The 18,972-nt window shown below is 39.6% G+C and overlaps 1 protein-coding gene across 1 annotated transcript in view; it reads right to left on the bottom strand.

Moving 5' to 3' along the window:
• The window catches only part of ofcc1 (orofacial cleft 1 candidate 1), a 93,265-nt gene extending 74,566 nt beyond the window's left edge, over positions 1 to 18,699 (bottom strand). The window contains exons 1-2 of the mRNA XM_030756216.1: positions 18,571 to 18,699; positions 2,412 to 2,489 (exon numbers count right to left, since the gene is read on the bottom strand). Of these exons, the coding sequence (XP_030612076.1) occupies positions 2,412 to 2,489; positions 18,571 to 18,699 (207 nt within the window). The remainder of the gene's footprint in view (positions 1 to 2,411; positions 2,490 to 18,570) is intronic.
• Between the last annotated feature and the right edge of the window lie 273 nt (positions 18,700 to 18,972).

Below are 18,972 nucleotides of genomic sequence, written 5' to 3'. Positions count from 1 at the left end.
TTTGTGTTACTCCAATTTGTAAAAGAACCTGTGTTTCGAACTGTGCAAAGTGTAACGGCTCCATGTCCTGCAAATCTAAGTATTTGATTAATGTGAATGTAATTTTGCCAATAAAAAACAAAGAGTAACCCAAACAACAGCAGGGTAAAGAGCCCAGACTCTGTGTGGTAGCTGTGCACACACTCCAGCCCTAATGCTTTGGGTTGCAAATGGCCACATCCTGCCATATAAAGCTCTCTATCAAGAAAGCTAAATACATGGTCTTCATCTCACTGGCTAGGAGTCATTGATATTGACAGCATCCTCAGCTCATAAGACTGTCATCTTAAATGCCATAAATTCATGTTGCATGAATAGAAATAAACTGATCAGGTGCAGAACTGACTATTCAATACACGAGAACTGTGAAAGCTGGTGCAAGCTAAAGTTTCTCCTAATTTTTCCGTGACTTTGCATATACATACATTAAACTTTTGGAGCTGCACCAAACTCACATACCAAAGAAATCTGACTCTATTATAACATTCACAGCAGTCACACTGTATATAGTAGCACAGCGCAATAGCCCCATTCTCTTCCCATCTGAAGGCATCTACATATGCCCCCTTAAATCCACCCACTCCACCTCATTTCACTGTGAAGCACAGCAAATGCTTACTTTGCAGCCAACATGGGAAAAAAATCATTTACAACGGGTGACAAAAAAAAAGAATCAGGACTTTTTTCCCTTTCTTTCTCTTTAAATGTGATTGTTGTCAAAAGGAATTGAGCACAACAATGCCTTGTTCAGTTCTTGTTGCATTCAAAGGCATAGCTAGAAGGGCTTGGGGAAGACCGCTTGCTGCTAGGGGCTGGTGGGCACAGACCAGCTAGAAAGTGAATTTTGCATACTGTACGGATCATCGCCCAGTTCAGCCCAGTCACATTGAATCTGCCATCAACCAATTGTGCTTCATGAAACCGTCAACCCTCATTTACGTCTGCCTGTTTTCTTCCCCACACAGCTGTAAACAAGGCCCCAGCTTTGAGCTGTCTTCCTCTGTCCCTGTGTGCGCTGCTTGCCAGGGGAGAGTAGACAGCAAAACCTTGTCTTCACTGAGCTACTTAAAGCTACCATTTCCAGACAAGCACCCTGTGCACTAGGCAAAGGAGTCAGGGACAAGAATGCTTCTGGAAGTGACAGGAGTTTTAAGAGCTTTACACAGAGATCCCTCCACATGGGTTTTTTCTCTTAGTTGAGCTACGAGTTGCACCTAAAAATAAAGGCTTGTGATTCTTCTCAGTTTATTCGTCTTGATTGTCACAATTTGAATTTAAGGCCACAGTGAGTAAAATAACTTGCATTAATATAAAGACACATTTGACTTGATATCATAATTTGATACAATAAAATGATGTGACAAGTAAAAGTTAAGACTGCCTATATCAATAAAGACTTTAAAAAAAATTGGTTTTGTTTTCATGTTGACAAAGTCTCTTTTTATCTATCCACATAATAAAAATGCCTATATTGATGAAATGTCATAAGAATAATTAAAACATCTACAAAGCATCTTTATTTAAATGAGTACAGATAAGGTTAGCATTTTGTTTCAAAAGCATACAAAGCCAATTCTACCCTTAAAATGTGAAACCATCTTAATTTATAGAGTGGCCTTATATGCGCATGGTAATTGTGACCCACCAAACAGTTTCTTCTAAACAACAACCGCGTCAGTCGGTGTAGACAGAAAACATAATTAGTATTCAAGCTTAATTAATCTACGCTGGCCTCCTTTAAGTGAATTAGTCAATTATTTATGCATGTGTGCTCCTTTGATGCTAACAGATTATGTATGTTACTGGAAAAAAACCTTGAAAAATGACTTTGAAAACTTTCTAGCATAAAATGTCACTACAAGCTTTTGTACTGACTCAGAAATGTCAGTGAAGGCCATGAATTCTGAAGAGATGCGGAAACATAAACTGCCAAGAATCTGTAAATTCTTATTATTGCCAAAATTTTGGGATAAGTCAGATAAACACTGCAATTCACTGTCCAAAATCCAGGGCAAAATACAAAATAAATACCAAAATAATACCAATAAATACCAGGCAAATATGCTCTTTTTGTGTGTCCTAATCCATGGAATGGAAATCTAACACAGGTCGGATCAAGGTCTTTCCTAGGATCATGGGAACTCCTCGGGATTTTCAAGAGCCTTTTTGTTTTTACCCTTGAGAACCAGGCAGTGGCCTCTGCATCCCTCAGTCCCCCCATTGAAAACCCAGAGGCAGCACAGAGGAATGCTAAATGTCAATGGTCAGACTGCGCCAGCACCTTCAGAGAGAGGGAGAGATGGAGGTACAAGGCTTGACCTCCCTGTGTTCAGTCACACTGTTATGAGGGCCAGAAGTGAAACTGTACTCACACTGCCAAAGGTGTCCATCTCCACAAACTGCAAAAGATCATCACTGGCTGACCCCGATCTCTGAACTCTGAACCAGGTCTAAAAAACAGAATGTGTGAAAAATGGTGAAAAAAATCGCTCCAAACAAATAAGATAAACCGAGACTTCCTGCAAAAATTCACTGCTATTGCCTTCATTTATTAATTTAAAACTCTAAATGCGCCTTTTAATTCAAAGTACGTCTATATTATTAGAGCTAGAAATCACAAAAGGTTTATTTTAATGGCTTATTGTGCATACAGAAGCCTTCACTGCAAGCAGTGTTACGCTATCTCTCTCCTGCTTGTGTGCTTAAAACTGTTATCTCTGCAATGCATCTCAGAGAATATAGGACACTAAACACCATTTATTATCACAGATAACAAATTATTTGCCTTGATTATTCAAAGTGTTTATTCATTTACATCTGATACAATATCATTTGGTATTTTTATCGTCTTTTCCTATGGTAATTCACATGGCTTGCACAAGTTTCTGCTGAAATAGCAAAACAAACCCCAGGCAAAATGTGAAAGATTATCCCATACCATGCGAGCTAGGATGAAATGCTATACTTTTTCACAGTGAACACTGCTCCACTGGGTGTGATTGAAAAACATGTAAAGCTATTGAATCTGTGGTTTGTATATGTGAGGGAAAATGAGTGTTGTAACAAGTGGGCCAGTGTTTTTGTAATTGTTTCAAATTACACTCGACGTAATAACTCAGTGAAAGTGGAGCCAGTGTGCGGTCCGTACACATTAACTAGGCAAAGACCACAGGATATCCACGCACCTTATCACGGCCCACAAAAAAGAAAAAAAAAAAATGCGATTGTGTAAACAACTGTGGAGAGTAAAACTTTTCAGCTACATTTCCAGCTGCATCTATTTGTGTCTAATGGCGCTTATCACCAGAAGAAGGATAATACTTTTAGATAAAGAGGTGCTTTGCAGCACTTCCTGTACATGTGTATTTTATTGAATTAAAGACACCCTAACATTCCTGTTTTTAATTTGCTGAACTGTTTTTCTGGGATTGTGTGTTTGCATGTGTGTGTGTGTGTGTGTGTGTGTGCATGTTTTACACAGGCTATAAAATTGTGATGCTGTGAGAAAAATAAGTCAATTAGTAGTTAAAACAGAACTCCTCCTGCCAAATACTGACTCCCTAACCAATGAGAGTGCCAACGCTTTTGTTAACCATGTAAAGGACTGACTGGCTTTTCTGCTTGAGGTTCATGCTTCCTGTCAAAAGCCATATGTGAACATATTAGGGTACATTGCATCAAACCCCCCAAAAGTCCAGCAAGTATAATGCACTTTCTGGACTTTTGTTAGTAAAAACCCAAAAAAGAAAACAAGTTTTGAGATCACGGCTGTGTTAAATTAACTCATGTGCTTACTGAACAGTACACCCATGCACACACGCTCTGCCAACAAGAGCCAGCGTGCAGCTAAATTATCTATATATACAGTTTACTGCAATTGTACTTGTTTTTGACCTGCACACCACAGAACTGTTTCCCTTGTTTAATCACAGCAATATGGAGGGAACGAGCAGCTCGGGTCAGAGTTTAAAAAAGACAACGCTGCTGTCAATTGATTGCTGTTTTAAATTTTGGAACTGAAATCCATCGGCTTTTAAAGACCCTTTTCGTGACTTTTTGTAGACCTTTCCACACAAAGCGGTGTTTTAAGGATTTCTCTCAGACCTTTAAAATTCACCCAAACTTTTTAGCATTAAACTTTGCATAGCCCACATAAATTCAAGCTATGAATGTATTAAATAAGGAACTTATGTATTACCATAGAAGGCTAAAATAATGGCAGCACAAATATGAACAGTGGACCTGCGGATTAAGAAATACAGCAAGTGTGTGCATTGTTGCTCTAGAATGATACTATATTTGACCTGCAACCTTTCTCCATCCCCTTCTTTTGCCCTGAGAAAGACCATCTCCTCTGTCATCTACTCAGCTAAGCTCAATCAGCCCCTAATCCAGAATGACAGTGGGATCAGTGTTGCAGTAGACAGGGCACTTCCCCTTTTTCTGTGGCATGGTGTGACCTGAAATCTTCCCTGACATTTTTTCTTTTCTTTTCCACAAACACAGATCAGGCCTGTAATTCAATAGTCACAGAGAGACAGGGCATCGCGCACCAAAGAGTATTTTATTTGCTTGTGGACAGAGGCCTTTTCTTGTTCTTTGAACAACCATCAGTCTCCCCCAAGACACACAGTTCACACAGTCGACAATAACAGTAAAACCAAAAAAAGGGCACACTCTTTTTCCGTGGCTGTGCAGTAGAGATATTTTGCACGCATATTTACATTAAATGGACTCTTTGCACTTTAAAGTTAAGTGAATCTGTTGCTTTTTTATTTATTATGATTATTAAGAATGTTGTCAAATTGCTCTTCTTCAGGTAAATTAAAAGCAGATATGAAGGCCTTTCGCTAAAGTATGCAATTCGATCCAACTGGATTATTAAGTAAAACTATTGCAAATAACCAGCGCAGCGTATCAGTAACTGAATACATACATATTGTTATTACTTAGGATTAAGAGGTATGTTACCTTGTGAAGTCTGAATCCTCCCTCTTTATGGTTAGGTACACCTCAGTCGCCAAGGCGATAATGACGCAGGTCAGGACAACAGGCGCGTACGCTCGGTGTCAGATGACCTCCTCGTGTTCACTTTCACTGTGTGAAAGTACACGAGAGTCTTATTTAAATTATTTATATTTGAAACATACTCCACAATTTATGACTGAGAGTTGCAAGATATTTGTTATAAATATGACATGAACGGAAAAAAGTAGGAACTGTGAGTTATTGAATGTCACATTTTGGGGAAGGACATTTCTGACAGTTTGTGGCGCGCCGTGACCAAAACCATTAAGCTGCCAAGATAAAGTCTTATCTGTGCAATAGTTTCATCTAACAGATGGCATCACTGTTCAGCAAAGTTAAATTATTAATGTGGAGTGTGAAACGGTGCTTCTCCAAAGAAATGTTTACTTATAATTTCACCTGCACACACATATTAAACTTGTCCCTTTGTCATCTCTCAGTGTCGATTCCAATGAACTTCCCAAACTGACGTTAAAGTGCTTGTGCTGCTGTGTACACATCCATTATGCAGCATGTGACAATGCACACGTGTTGCCGCATGCATTATTTAAAGGAAAATGCAGACAAATGTATTTCTCAGCCTAAGAAAACCAAGCAAGCTCTACAGCTGCCGTGAAGGATCGTCACAAAATGCCCAGCGGATTGGCCCGTTCATGTTTGGCATAAGGCATATTAACACTAATGTCTCCTTAAAACAGATCATGAACTACTAATGCTTCCCTTAGAACAAACAGTCAGCCTGTGCTTTATTTATGACTGCAAAGCCATCAGGCCATTGGTGGCCTTTTCAACCGAGGAAGAGCGATTGCTCATGTGTATCAGCGACGAATAGCCCCCATTTATTTTTTGCCACTATGGAGTCAGTTTTGTTTTATCAAAAGTTTATGATAGCTGCTGTGAACACACAGAGTTTGTGCGAGTGACCCGTATTACACTCTTTGATTATTAAACAAAGCCAAAAACAATCAGAAGTTAACTAGGCACAACAATGCATCATTAATGCACATTTTAATCAATATGGTGCATGCAAAGCTGTCTTTGCAGCACTTATATTACAAGCCAGTGGGATTTTTTTTTTTATTATATATTTATTTTTGCTCATTAAGCTGGTTAAATAAAATCTAAATAAGATGCCCACCGATTTGAACCCCCCATTTTCTGCCTAAGCTGTCGTTGATCATTTATGCGATTAAATATAGACCTAAATCTTCATCTTATCCAATTAATTCTCTTTGCAGGCATGAGAGTGGCTAATGATGTTATCTTACCTAATTAACCTGTATAGGGATTCAACTCCAGGACAGGGGATTGTTCATCCTTCATCGAAGTGTTCATTATTATCATTACAATCATTATCATAAAAGGGCCAACTTATGATGTTGGCCATTCCACCACTATTAATCTAGATTGAGTCTTTTTTTCATTTTGGGGAGGGGAATCCTTTGGGTCATTTTTAATTATCACTTAAAGAATGGGAATTCTAGCAAAGCTGAATAAGTTCAGTTGTGGTCACAGCAATCACTGAAATCCCACGAGCCCGCATTGCATGAGTGCGGTCTTACTGCCTGTGACTGAGGGGACATTTTTGCTGCGTTTAGGGCCCCGTGTCCTGCATGCACCGAAACTGTTCTCACAGCTTTCCGTCAGCTTTCCATTTGAGTGTCGGCTTCAACCTATTAACACTGCATACTTGTGGGAGATCAATAGCCTTCATTGGGTCATGTGTCATTAGTTAATCGGATATTGATGAGGGTATTGACACGCACCTAATTAATCTCAGGCCTGGTGCTGGCTTTCATATGTTTCCTTAATTATGCACTTCATCTTAGTCCCAGCACATCAGCAGATTTCTGCTTCCTGTGTGACAGTGAGTAAGAGTTAGCTGTCAGGTCTCACTCTTGCATTAAAAGTTTTTTTTCTTATGTTGATCTTTTAAAACTAGTATCAGTTTTTGCAGCAGTGACATAAACAAGTATGTTAAGCATGTTTAGTACTAGGTTATAACAATATTACATACCTATAGGCTCAGTTTCCCATACTTAGTCTTGGATTAAAAACTTCGTAGCATATTCTAGGATTAGGCTTAGTCCATGTCAGGGAAAAACTGTCAATGTCTATATTGTCTGGGTTCACTTGTCTGCATTGATGAAAGTATAAGTAAAGCATGTCAGCATAATTTCATGTGTGCACCAGAAGCGCGCATACACACACTATATAGGTGTAAGTGCCTATGTATTCATGTGCACCTCTTTGCATGAAACCTTTCTTATGTGAGTTCACACGTGCTTTGTGTGCACTTGCATGTGTGTACTTATTGTGTTGACACATTCAGGCTGATCAATAGAACTGCACATTAGCGCACTGGTGTACAGATGAGAGAGCACCTGAAGGTGACCCTGACTACTGGCATCACCACAGGGCTCCAATAAGCTGCTCCTCAACCGCTGCTCTGCAAACCACAAATCTCCAACTTTTAGCCTGCTGCTGTTGGTTTGATTATTGTTTATAGATACAGCCGAGAATTAAAGCATGGCCTGCAGGCAGCATAATTATTTACAGCTGAAAACTCATATCATTACCAGCATGCTCCTAATTGCCAGAAGTAATATCAATGTTAGTTGATTAAGCGTATTTTTTTCATCTTCACTCTCCGTAATGTGCAGAGATTGTTTTCCCTCAGCATATGGGGTGACGGTTTATCTCAATACAGCTGTTCATCTGGCTTCACTTCTATTTTTTTTTTTTTCCGCTGTTCATTCCAAAATACAATATTGTGGTATCTTCAGAGGGTAGAGATCGATTGCTCCACTTTTTGTATTTTGCTCGCAAGGTCAAAGAAAACACAAGAGATTCATCCTTCATTGCTCAAAAATAATTTATCTCTGTAAAGATTTTCCCTAAATAGACACAGATGTGACTTACAGGAGCAATTGCACACTCTGACTCAAGGTGATGTCAGAGTTACAGGAGAAAGGGCCGGTGCGACGTAAACCTACCGTTAATTCACAATCAAATGATTAATTCACACAAAGGTTTCTGTAGCCTGGACCTCTCTCCCTGTGCTATAGACTTGTCAAAATATTTCACCTTGTGTTTAAGGCAGCAAGAAAGATGAGGCTATTAATAATATCGCCCATGAAGGGAAAATATATAAACCTTGAAGGCTGCATTATTATTCACATGTACTGTAGATTACTCAAACGTGAATGTGGCGCCGCGGCACTGGAAACTGCGTTCGTGGATCCGAGTACGGGAATCACGAAGTTATCATTAGTTTATGCTAAATGTTAAAACTCAAAAAAGGCAAAGGTCAAATAGCAATCTGTTTTATATACTCGTTATCTGAAACCAACACTGATAACATCAGCGTTGTCTTCTATACATGTAGCATAATGTCTTAACATCCGGCAGGTTATTGGGAATCTATTTAGGGTTAGAGGGAAGGTTTGGGTTCTGTGTACAGGCACGCCTTTGGATGGAACACTTAAATAACAGTGAAACTGTAACAGGAAAATCTATGGCATTTGATTTGAAGTTTAACATCCTCTTATTTAGAAAAATTTGCCTTTTTTTTTTTTTGCCTTAACCCTAACCCTTGACGGGTCACCAGTGACCTGCTGGATTTTACTGGTAACAAAACTGGGAAAGGCATTTCTGAGAGTATTTTTGGTATTACACCAAAATTTTAGTGTAAGTCTGTCAAAAACTAAAGTTCTGCATCTACTTGTCAAGCAGTTTTTTTTCTGAATTCACTTTGCTTTCTCTTTGACCATAGAGTTCACACGGACTCATAAGAGTGGGAGTGAGTGACATTGTTAAAAATGGCTCGTATCCGAAGCCTCAACTTTGCTTCCACCAATCTTGAGAGCAATTGCTGTAGATGGAAACTTGCTTTGCATGAAGCACCGATACACAGAGGGTAATACTTCAAAATTTCCCATCGTTTCTTTGAACGCCTCGAATGTCAAAGCGAAAACTTGACGTGGCCCTAAAAGATCGTGTCAATAAGGGAGTTAATCACAGGACTCCTCCTCCTGCTTCTATAGTTAAAATTGTGCAGAGGAGTGGAATAATTGTTAAAAGGGCAATGCAAATAGTGATTAAAAGTGAGCCTAGGGTCATCATTAGGGCATGATCTCAGAAATTGAGAGCAAGGGGGAAGTGTTTGAGAAAGATTTTGCTGACCAACATGGGGCTTTTCACATGCAACTGACTCTATATGACAAGAACTTAGTATTCGTTTTTTGACAGGCAGTGAGTCTGCCGCTTTTGATGAGCACCCAAAATGCTTGAGGAAATTAGACAATTGTTGAGATGAAACTTTGTACTATAAATACATTGTGTTTCTTTCTTTGCCATTCGTTCTGAGGTGCAGTGATGTCATGGCAAAGTGAAGGACTTATGATCTCCTTTTAAAGATCAAGAAGCCAGAGGCTGCACTCTGTAAGTGCCTCACAGGGTCGGCGTGTACAGGATATGATATAAAATGCTTTCTGAGATAAGAGTGGACACAGGATTTGGCTTTATTACTGCAAATTAACACACAGCAAACATCAAAAGACATATGTAGAACCATATTTCAGACCAAGCACAGTTTATTGTCTTATTTGAACTGCTATCAAAAATGCAGCAACATAAAGCACTGTGCACAAGTCTTAAGTCACCCCTCATTTCTTTATATTTTGTGTCCAAGGACACAGACTTTCTTGTCATTTTTGGGTAATTTGTTTTGTGTCTGCACATAACAAAGAACCTGTTTTATTTTGATCCATCTTCTGTTTACTGAAACCTAATGAGAACTAGTCTCAGTGGAAGGATGGCTGTCAAGGAGCCATTTTTAAGGAAGGAAAAGGCTGAGATACACCAAATTACACAAGAACGGGACTGACAATTAGTGGCGGTGGGATGTATGGAGTAATGGATCCAAATATGAAATTTATGGTTCAGATTGTCTTTGATGTACACAGAGGAGGGCAGGAGAGAGGTACAACAGTGAATGTCTACAGCCATCTGTATAACATGGTGGAGGCTCTGTCATTGTTTTTCAGCTGCATTTTAGCCGGTGGTGTTGGGAATCTTGTCAAACATGTCAAAAGTGCCAACATGAAAATGGCCCCACGAACACTGCCAACACAATAAAAGCATACCTGGATAGAAAAACACCCAGGGGAACACCATCAGTCATGGACTGGCCTCTCCAGAGCCCAAACCTCAACATTACTGAAGCAGTGTGGGATCATCCTGACAGAGGATGGAAAAAAACAGTAGCCAACAACCAACATTTTAACTTTTTTACTAAAAGTGTGCTTTATTACATCATCGTGAGCAGCAACAACTGCAGATTATTCCACACAAGTTTCTGCACATGTGAAACAGCTGAAAAAATATTTCAAGAGGACGCTGTGGTTAATTTTTTTAAAAAATCTCAAAAACCAACTCTATTAAACACCGTACATAAGCTTTATTTAAACCAGTTCGTCAATGGCTTACAAGGATGTATCCTGTTTGAATAACCAGGAAATAGTTTGTCCAGGTTAAGCTTTTTCTGTAGCAGCAGCTGATTGCTCAAATGAGTTCAACCATGATCTCTGAGGTTGTTAGCTAACCCACACGTGTGTCTAAATTTCTAGGAGAACGTTTGAAATGTTAATATCCAGTGAGCAACTCCTCTTAGCTTGTCTTCAGTGGACATGCAACACTGACCCTAAAGGCAGTAGCAAGCTCATTGGACTGTTCATAGAGTATGTGTCCTCTGCCTCTTGCCTTTTAAGTTTTTAAAGGGTATAATGTTCACTCTGTGAGTTTAACCTAGATCTCTTTTGAACTTTTAATGATCTATTTCCTACAGTTAATGATTCAACACTCAGTTTACTGCTGTGTGTGTGCACTGACATATTAACGCACAAGGGAAGCAAGGACACATTGAGATGTAGAAGTTAACTGGGGTAAAACAGCATTTCCCTCCGTTTGCCTTTTTCTCAAACTCAGTGGATGTTGTGTATTTCAAAATGTATATCATATATGTAATCTAAGGTTTATTTTCAAAATAACCTTTGCTCTTTGTCACCACTGTGCTGCATTTTTGAGACCAGCAGCTACTGTAACTGACTGAGGCGTTTAAGCCACAAAAGGCCACGAGTATTTATAATTAAATAAATACGCACAACATCACACTTTTACTTGCTTACATACTTAGTGATTTATTTATTTCAGCACCTGCACACTCGTGCAGATGTCTGTCAGAGCAACAATCGACAGATTAATAATCAACATGTACAGAATAAGCATTTCACACAGAGACAAAGTTCTTTTGCATTCAGTTTATCGGGCCATAATAATTCTCCCTCATCCTCATTGCTGCTGGATGGTAGCAGAACAGAGCTGCTACCCTGAGCTGCCTGCTGTAGTTCTCTTTCTTTCCATTTTTTTTAAGTCTCTCCATTCTTGGCATTTTGCTGTAACTGGCAAATGCAAAATCAGTATTGTGCATGATAATTAAAATAATATATAATACAGGTATTTAAGGTTTTAAAAAATGTTATCAATAACTAAGTGACTACCTCTTGGAACTGACTCATATCCTGGACTTGCATTTTTTTTTTTACTTTCTCTATGAATGCTGGGAGTATTTCAGTCAGATGGTGAGCAAATTATCCAAAGTATTCGGGACATCACGCACAAACCATCATCTCTGGCTGCCTGTTGTTTTTTCCTCTGCAGCAGCTCAGACTCACACACACACACACACACACACACACACACACACACACACACACACACACACACACACACACACACACACACACACACACACACACACGATGTGCTGTTACTCATGTCTCGCAGACTCGTGCACAATCTTTGGCATATTCTTTCATTTTGCTTGTACTGCTGAACAGTCCGCTCAGAGAGAAAGCTCTTCCCTGTAAAGCACCCACAGCACCAGACACCTGTTTCACTTGCGCACACATCACAACTGGATGCTTTCATCCAAAATAATAATCATAGTCATGATAATCCAATAGATTGCATCGAAAATGGTGAAAAATCCATAAGATGCACGGAAATTCTCTACAAGTCGACATGTATGACTCCAGATGTATAGCTCCAGGACTGATGTCCAAGTATTTGCATAGATAATAATGAGCTCATTCTTTCTGCTGTCAGACGAAGGGACTAACAGAAATCACTTGAACATTTTATTTAGACTACCTTGCTTTTCGATAAGCTAATAGTGGCCTATTATTGCTGATATTTTGCTGGCTGTATTGAAATGTCAAAATAGTATTTTAATCCATAACTGTTATGCACACATTACCTGGCTCACCGGTAAAAGCAGGTTAGAGACCTGATGCTGTGCCCAAATGGCAGGTGTAGCTGGCTGTGACTGCTATGAAAGCTGAGGTGTGTGTGTGGTCTTGTAGAATGATTAAAAATGCTGGAAATTGCATGCTTTACTTGGGAGATGATGCTATGGGTCACATTTAAAATTACAATATAAAATTCTGACATAGAAATACTTAAACAAGTGAACTTAAACAAGTGAACTGGTAACTTTCTTATATGTTATATGTTGTTGATTTTGCTACATAAAACATAAACTCAGTGGGTTTTTTTCTATCACAGGGCCAAAAATGTAACTCAGTGGGCAAAACCTTCTCCGTGACCTCCACTGGCTCCAGATTTGTAAGCTAGCTGCTGTAGAAGTTGTCTAAAAATGATAAGTTAATGTTTTGTTTTTTTTTCAAGTTACTGCATGTGTGGATTGATTTCCCACATTGATTTCCCACATATGCTAGCTAAGCAGTTCATTCACTTCAGTAAAAAAAAAAAAAAATAGAGAGAGATTCTCAGAGGGATTATGTGCTATCATAGGAAAGTCTTAAAGCAGATTTGAATCCTAAATGTTTTGTCATCTATCTTGACAGCAGTTACACAGACGCATGATTTGATTGTTTAGTTTTGCGCACTTTCAGGGCTCACACCAAAAACTCATGAAGGGATTCTGAAGAATGCGGTCGCTGAAGCTCCGTAATCCACAGACTTTCTTTGTTTGCTGTGAGATGAACAGAATTAATAGTTATTGTGTGGAAGTTGTTTAACCAGAGATGAAAAGTGCATAAAAGGCAGGAGAGTCAACATTCATGGCGTAGGTGCATGTGACTCGTTAATAATCCCCAAGTCAACACTTTACCTCAGAGTCCTTCAGAAATCAGATTTCACTTTTCTGTTGAGATCTGACAAAATTATTGGGCTGGATTGTTTTGTAAAGTCCCACAAAGCTTTTGTCAAACACAGTAAACCCTGCATGTGGCATCAGATTCAGTTTCTGTTTTTTCAGGGCTTCACTGTAGAAAGGCATTTTAACAGCAGGTTACGTACCAGTCTCACGGTGCTTATACTGCATTGTTAGTTAAAATTTCTATCCCTAAAAATATAGTTGTTTTTTTTTATGTAAATTTGTTATTATCTATACCATTTTCTACTTTATTGTCACAAAATCCTTATCCAACACTCATCTGTAAAATTATAAGCACTTTTTCTCAAAATAAAAATACAAGATCTTTTTGCAGTTTAATCACTGAGTAGCTTAGAGTGGCGATTTATGCCCAATTGTGCTCTTTCCCTCAGATGCTTTGTCACATCTGTCTCTCTTTTTCTTCACGAGACACACACACACACAAAAAAATGCAGCCGAACAGCAGACTGTCAAATCTGAAGGCAATCACAGCTCCATTCTCACATGAGCCAGTGTTTGATGTGGGCCTGCGTGGAGCAACTCTGTGAGCTCAATATCTCTAGCACATGAAGTTATAAAGAAGACAGAAGCAAAGCATCCTCTGTTGTATAAAAGTCATACATCGCTCGCAGGCACCAAAACACAAAAGAAGTTGAGTCGTGAACATATTATGAAACAAGATTGGAGAGTGGCAAATTGGTAATTAGCCTCTGCGTTGCAAATGAGCATTACAGTCTTGCTTATGACTTTCCTCTCTGGTCCCCAAAGCCTCTTCTATTAATTTAGCTCTGAGGGGCCATCCATAAACAGGCTGAATAAGCTGTTAGCCTAAATGACGAGTGCAAATGAAGGGCTGGCTAAATATGCTGAAGGTAACCGAGATAGTGAAGCATCCAATGCACAAATTATAGTGAACAGAGAGTGAAGAAGCTGGCAATGAATTTGTTTTCTCAGGTATAGCTGTCATTTCATAGAAAATGTCCCGTACCCCTTACAAAAGAGTTTTTACCCTTTGATATAACTGTTTGCATCTTGGAAAACAGAATGCAGCAATATGATAAGGTTTTGGGTGCCATGCCATCAGAAAGGTGTTTGATTGGTCCCATACTCAATCTGCAGGGCAGACAACCATTAATATACATACACTCATAATTAATATCATAATTATCATTTTGTGAGAATGAGAACACAGACTTCTCCATTATATTGTCTGAGCTACAGCCATAACATCGGGTTAGTCTGGGATTACATGAAACACCTGACAAAGTCTGTTTCCCATAAGACTTGTGGAACGATTCTCCAAGAACATCTACGAGACGTACCTAGAAACAGTGATGCTGTTTAAATTTGTCGTTTGGTTGCATAAAAAGTGGATTAATTTTACTAGACTACAAGAAGTTAATAAAATAACTATTTTAAGATGGCTATTTTACTTTTAGTTCCTGTGCACGGCACTGTACACCTCTGCAGTTTGGTCATTCAAATCATCGTTCCGGTTACTATGACAAGAATTCAGCAGTTTATAATTAAAGATAATGTCTTAATAATGTGTTAAATTATCTCCCTATTAACAGAGAACAGATGACTCTTCTGTTTTACCCCATGCGCATCATTTGTCACATATTGTGTTCGGTCTCCCGGTTTTAATGGAAATTGCTCTGAACTCTGGGAATTTTTGCTTTCCTTCATGAGGTCAGTTTCCTGCTTCCGAATTCATTCAGCCCTCTAGTTGTCTTGCATAAGAAGTACAGCCCATTACTAGCAAATGAAAAGGAAGTAAGACAGAAACTTCCAAATTAATTTACAGTAGAACACACCTTACAGGTAACTGACTGAAGTTTGATGTAATTACTCTAGAAACCATAAATGGCTGTAATTGAGAATAAGCCTACAGCGGACTAGGATAACGAATGGCAAGATAATGGAAGCAGTGAAAGTCTTAGGTATTCAGATTGATGTGGGAGGGAGAGATATCTAGCTTCTTTGAGATGGGAAATTCTTGCAAATACTTCTCACCAACACTGGTAGCAGTGCTGCCCTGTGCTTGCCCTCCCCTAAGCATGGCGCTTATATTCAGATGAGCCAGCCATTAGCTCTAAGTGGTCTTTAGCCCCAAATTCTGCCATTTCACAAATTAGCCAATTTCAACATTAGATGTTAGCCAGTGGCTAAGGTCAAAAGGTCATCTGCGGTAAATATGAGGTGCAAACCTGCAGTTAAGGGGATTAATAAGGGATCCCTCAAAAGCACTTAAAATGTAGCGTGCACACTGTAGGAAAAGAAAGGTTCTGGCTTTTCAGGATGAGTGACATTTCAGTGTTTTAAAATGTTGGAAATATTTCACTGACAAAGACCTGTGCACTGCTCTAACCTCAACTATGGCACAGGTTTTAAAGTCATCTCTCTCTGGCTTTGTGTGGCCTACATAGTGGCCTAAATGGCTACTCCATGGTTTAATGCAATAGACAAAACAGCATTAAGCTACTGCTCTCCACCAGAGTGGGGAGAAAGGCTTGTCAGCCCTGCAAAAATAGGCTGGAAGTAGAGAGAGCTTGAAAAAGAGAGAGCACTCTCACATCCCTGTTCTTCCACTCCATCGAGTATGCACCAGGGCAGACGGACATATGGGTGACGCTACATTCTCTAAAGAGAGTGAAGCAAATTCCTGACCCCCTATTCCCACCCCCATCCCTCTCTCCTGGCCTGTCGCTCACAAATTGCCCGTTCGGATGTCAGCCCTCCTCTTTATCAAATAAGTCCATTGTCTGCCAATTCGTGGGGCACTGACAAGAAGAGGCTAGCAAACTGTGGAACCTCTCATCTGTGAATGAGTATGTGTGTGTGTGTTTAGATATGCTTGCTAGCTGTCGTGTTCGCAGTCAGCCTTTTGAACACGGGGGCGCGCAGTTAGACACACAGCCAAAAAAAATCAATACAGCTTTGCATTGGCCTGACCCACATACAGGGAGGCCAGTGGCTGTCAAGGCTGCTCCATTATTTTGAAAGCAAATGTTTGAATGTATGTATGTATAAATCTGTGCCTATATACATGTCTGCAAACATTTTTGTGAATTTCTGGCCATGCATGTTGGCAAACCTCTGCACATACATTGTACATTTGCATGTGTGCAAGTCAAGTGTGTGCAAGGCTGCCTGTTTGTTGAGTTGACTAGGGAAGAGGTTTTTTTTTGTGACGATGCACATGCACACATTTGTGTGTGCTTGTGTGTGTGTGTGCAAGTCTGAACATTGGGCCAGAGTGGGTGTTGAGTTCACACAAGCCCTTCCTGCTGCCTGACTTCACTGTCACTGATTGCAAGCGACGCAGAGCTAATAAAAGAGCAAAGCTGACTGTCAGCAGTGATTAGGCTGGCTACACAGACAAGACAAAGAGAGGAGAGAGCACAGCAGCATTAGCTATGGTCATTAAACAACTTGAGTCAAGGAGATTTTCAGACTAACCAGGTCTATTAAAGGGGAGGAGGCCAGCAGTGTGGGGCTGTTTACCACATTTTTGCCACCACATTTTAAGTCAAAATTTCATCTGAAAACCAAAATGTTTGAACAGTGGTAATAGAGAAATAAAATTGAATTTTAGAAAACTATGTGTAAGCATTCATCACTGTGTGCAACAGCTCCTGCACCATTCAATCTGGAAATCCTTCACTGCACAGGCTCCAAAAATGAACTAAAAGATGTATGAAAAATGTGTCTGCATTTCATTTTTATTCTCCTGGAAGTCACACCTGCGCACTCTGCCCTTTCATTTATTATTTAGTGCTGTTCGTGTCCACAAGCAAGACGAGAGAACACAAAGTAACTGAAAGAAGGGAGGAAACTCCAGCTTTCTGTCAACGCTCAGCTCAAACATGAAACAGTATACGGGCCACTCAAGCTTATCCAGCAATTTTATTTGTCTTGCTTTGGCCGTAGTTCAGTTGTTATGTAGTTGTTCCATGTTTCGTGTAACAACAAAAAAAACCAGGAAGTGATATCATTTTATTGGACTGACATTTTTGGTGCATTAGCATGACCAATGATAATAACGAGATGATATTTCTGGCTAATTACACAACAATTCTGTGCACTCGTGTCCAGATTTCATCTCCCTTTTTTGTCCTAGAATGTTAACCAGTGTTTTGGTGGCAAATTTTGTTTGTGTTTGTTTTGTTTTTTTACTCATGTTTGCTTTTGTTTATTTTTGCTCGATGCACACTCATTGGGATGATTTGAACACACATTTTTGCATTGCTGCTGTCAGTCACTTAAGATCTGCACCTCACTATGCCACTGTTTCTTTCTTAATCACTCATTAATGTAAACGCAAACGTGTATAAATGCACACAACCACACAGCAAAACACAAGACCTAATTTCCAAGACTTCTTTCAGTGGTTGGCTGTATTAGCAGGTACCTGTAGATCTTCTGACAAGCAGGTGGAAAGCCTCCTCTCTCTTTGCCTTTCAGCAATACTAACTCTCCAGCTGGCTGAGTAGCTACCAGGAATGTTGCCACACCATGTCCTTTCCCCAACCCCTGTCCATTATCGCCATGCATATCAATAATCGTGTTACTAGACAAATAATATCTGGAAGCAATCCATCTGCTTAGGATTAAGAAGGGAGCAAGTCAGGAGAATAAGACTGGGAATGGATGTGTGTTGGCACAGCAAATGCTGCTACTAACCAGTTAAGGAAAACTTCTGGAACATCAGCACTTAGTGAAACATTTATAGGCAAAACTAACAGCAGCAGTACCCCTTCACTGGACTCTGAGATGAAATGGAAATCTAGATCTGATTCTGCTGGTGACAGCATGCATTAGCAGAAATAGAAACAAGAAATTATAAGAAGAGCAGGAATCAAAGAGAGTAAACAGCAGCGATGGAAGGAATGCAAATGTTTGGTTGGGTGCGGCATATAGAAAAAAATTATTTATTCTGTGGCAAACTTTTCCTGACTGTAGCCATTCCAAAACCAATTTCTGGGTAATATGGCATCATACATTTTTGTCATGTACTTGTACCTCGTGTTTGTCTTGATTCCTCTTGGCGACATGCAGTATTCTTAATCTGCATATTAATTAAGCTTCGGTTTTCCCACATTGTCAAATTCACCTTATTCAATATTTTACTTTACTATTCTAGTCCAGGAACTACCTGTGTTCACCAAGCCAGTCGCTGCCTTGGGCCTTTAAACTCATTGTGTTCTGTCACATTCCCTTTGAGGCTCTTTGCTGTACATACCTCCTCTTCCTCATCCCACCTCATCCAGGTTGTCCAGGACATCTCTTACAAAATCTGCTTCAAATATCTGCTTACTCGGCTCTAGCACCACTACCTTCTGGACTTCAGGGGCCCAGACACTATCTCCTACATTGGGATTATGCTCCATGATGTTGCACATCATCAGAGTCTAACAAAATATATCTAACTTTTCATATTTGCATATTTTAAATAAATATTGTCCTTTACTTTAAAATGAGCTCTTGAGATATTGAAAGTCATGCACAGACAAAAAAAGATTCCTGTCAGAATAAATGCACATCTTCCTTTGGCCGATCCGTTCAAATTCAGGATCCGAGAAGCTAAATAGGAAAACTGATAAAACTGGATGAAAGGAGGGACAGACGGATGGAGGTAATTAAAGGTAAGAGGTGACCTCAGA

The sequence above is a fragment of the Archocentrus centrarchus genome, chromosome 20, assembly GCF_007364275.1.
Source record: "Archocentrus centrarchus isolate MPI-CPG fArcCen1 chromosome 20, fArcCen1, whole genome shotgun sequence".
Taxonomy (NCBI): domain Eukaryota; kingdom Metazoa; phylum Chordata; class Actinopteri; order Cichliformes; family Cichlidae; genus Archocentrus; species Archocentrus centrarchus.
The sequence above is the reverse complement of the archived record's forward strand: the minus strand, read 5'-3'. Positions and strand labels throughout refer to the sequence as shown.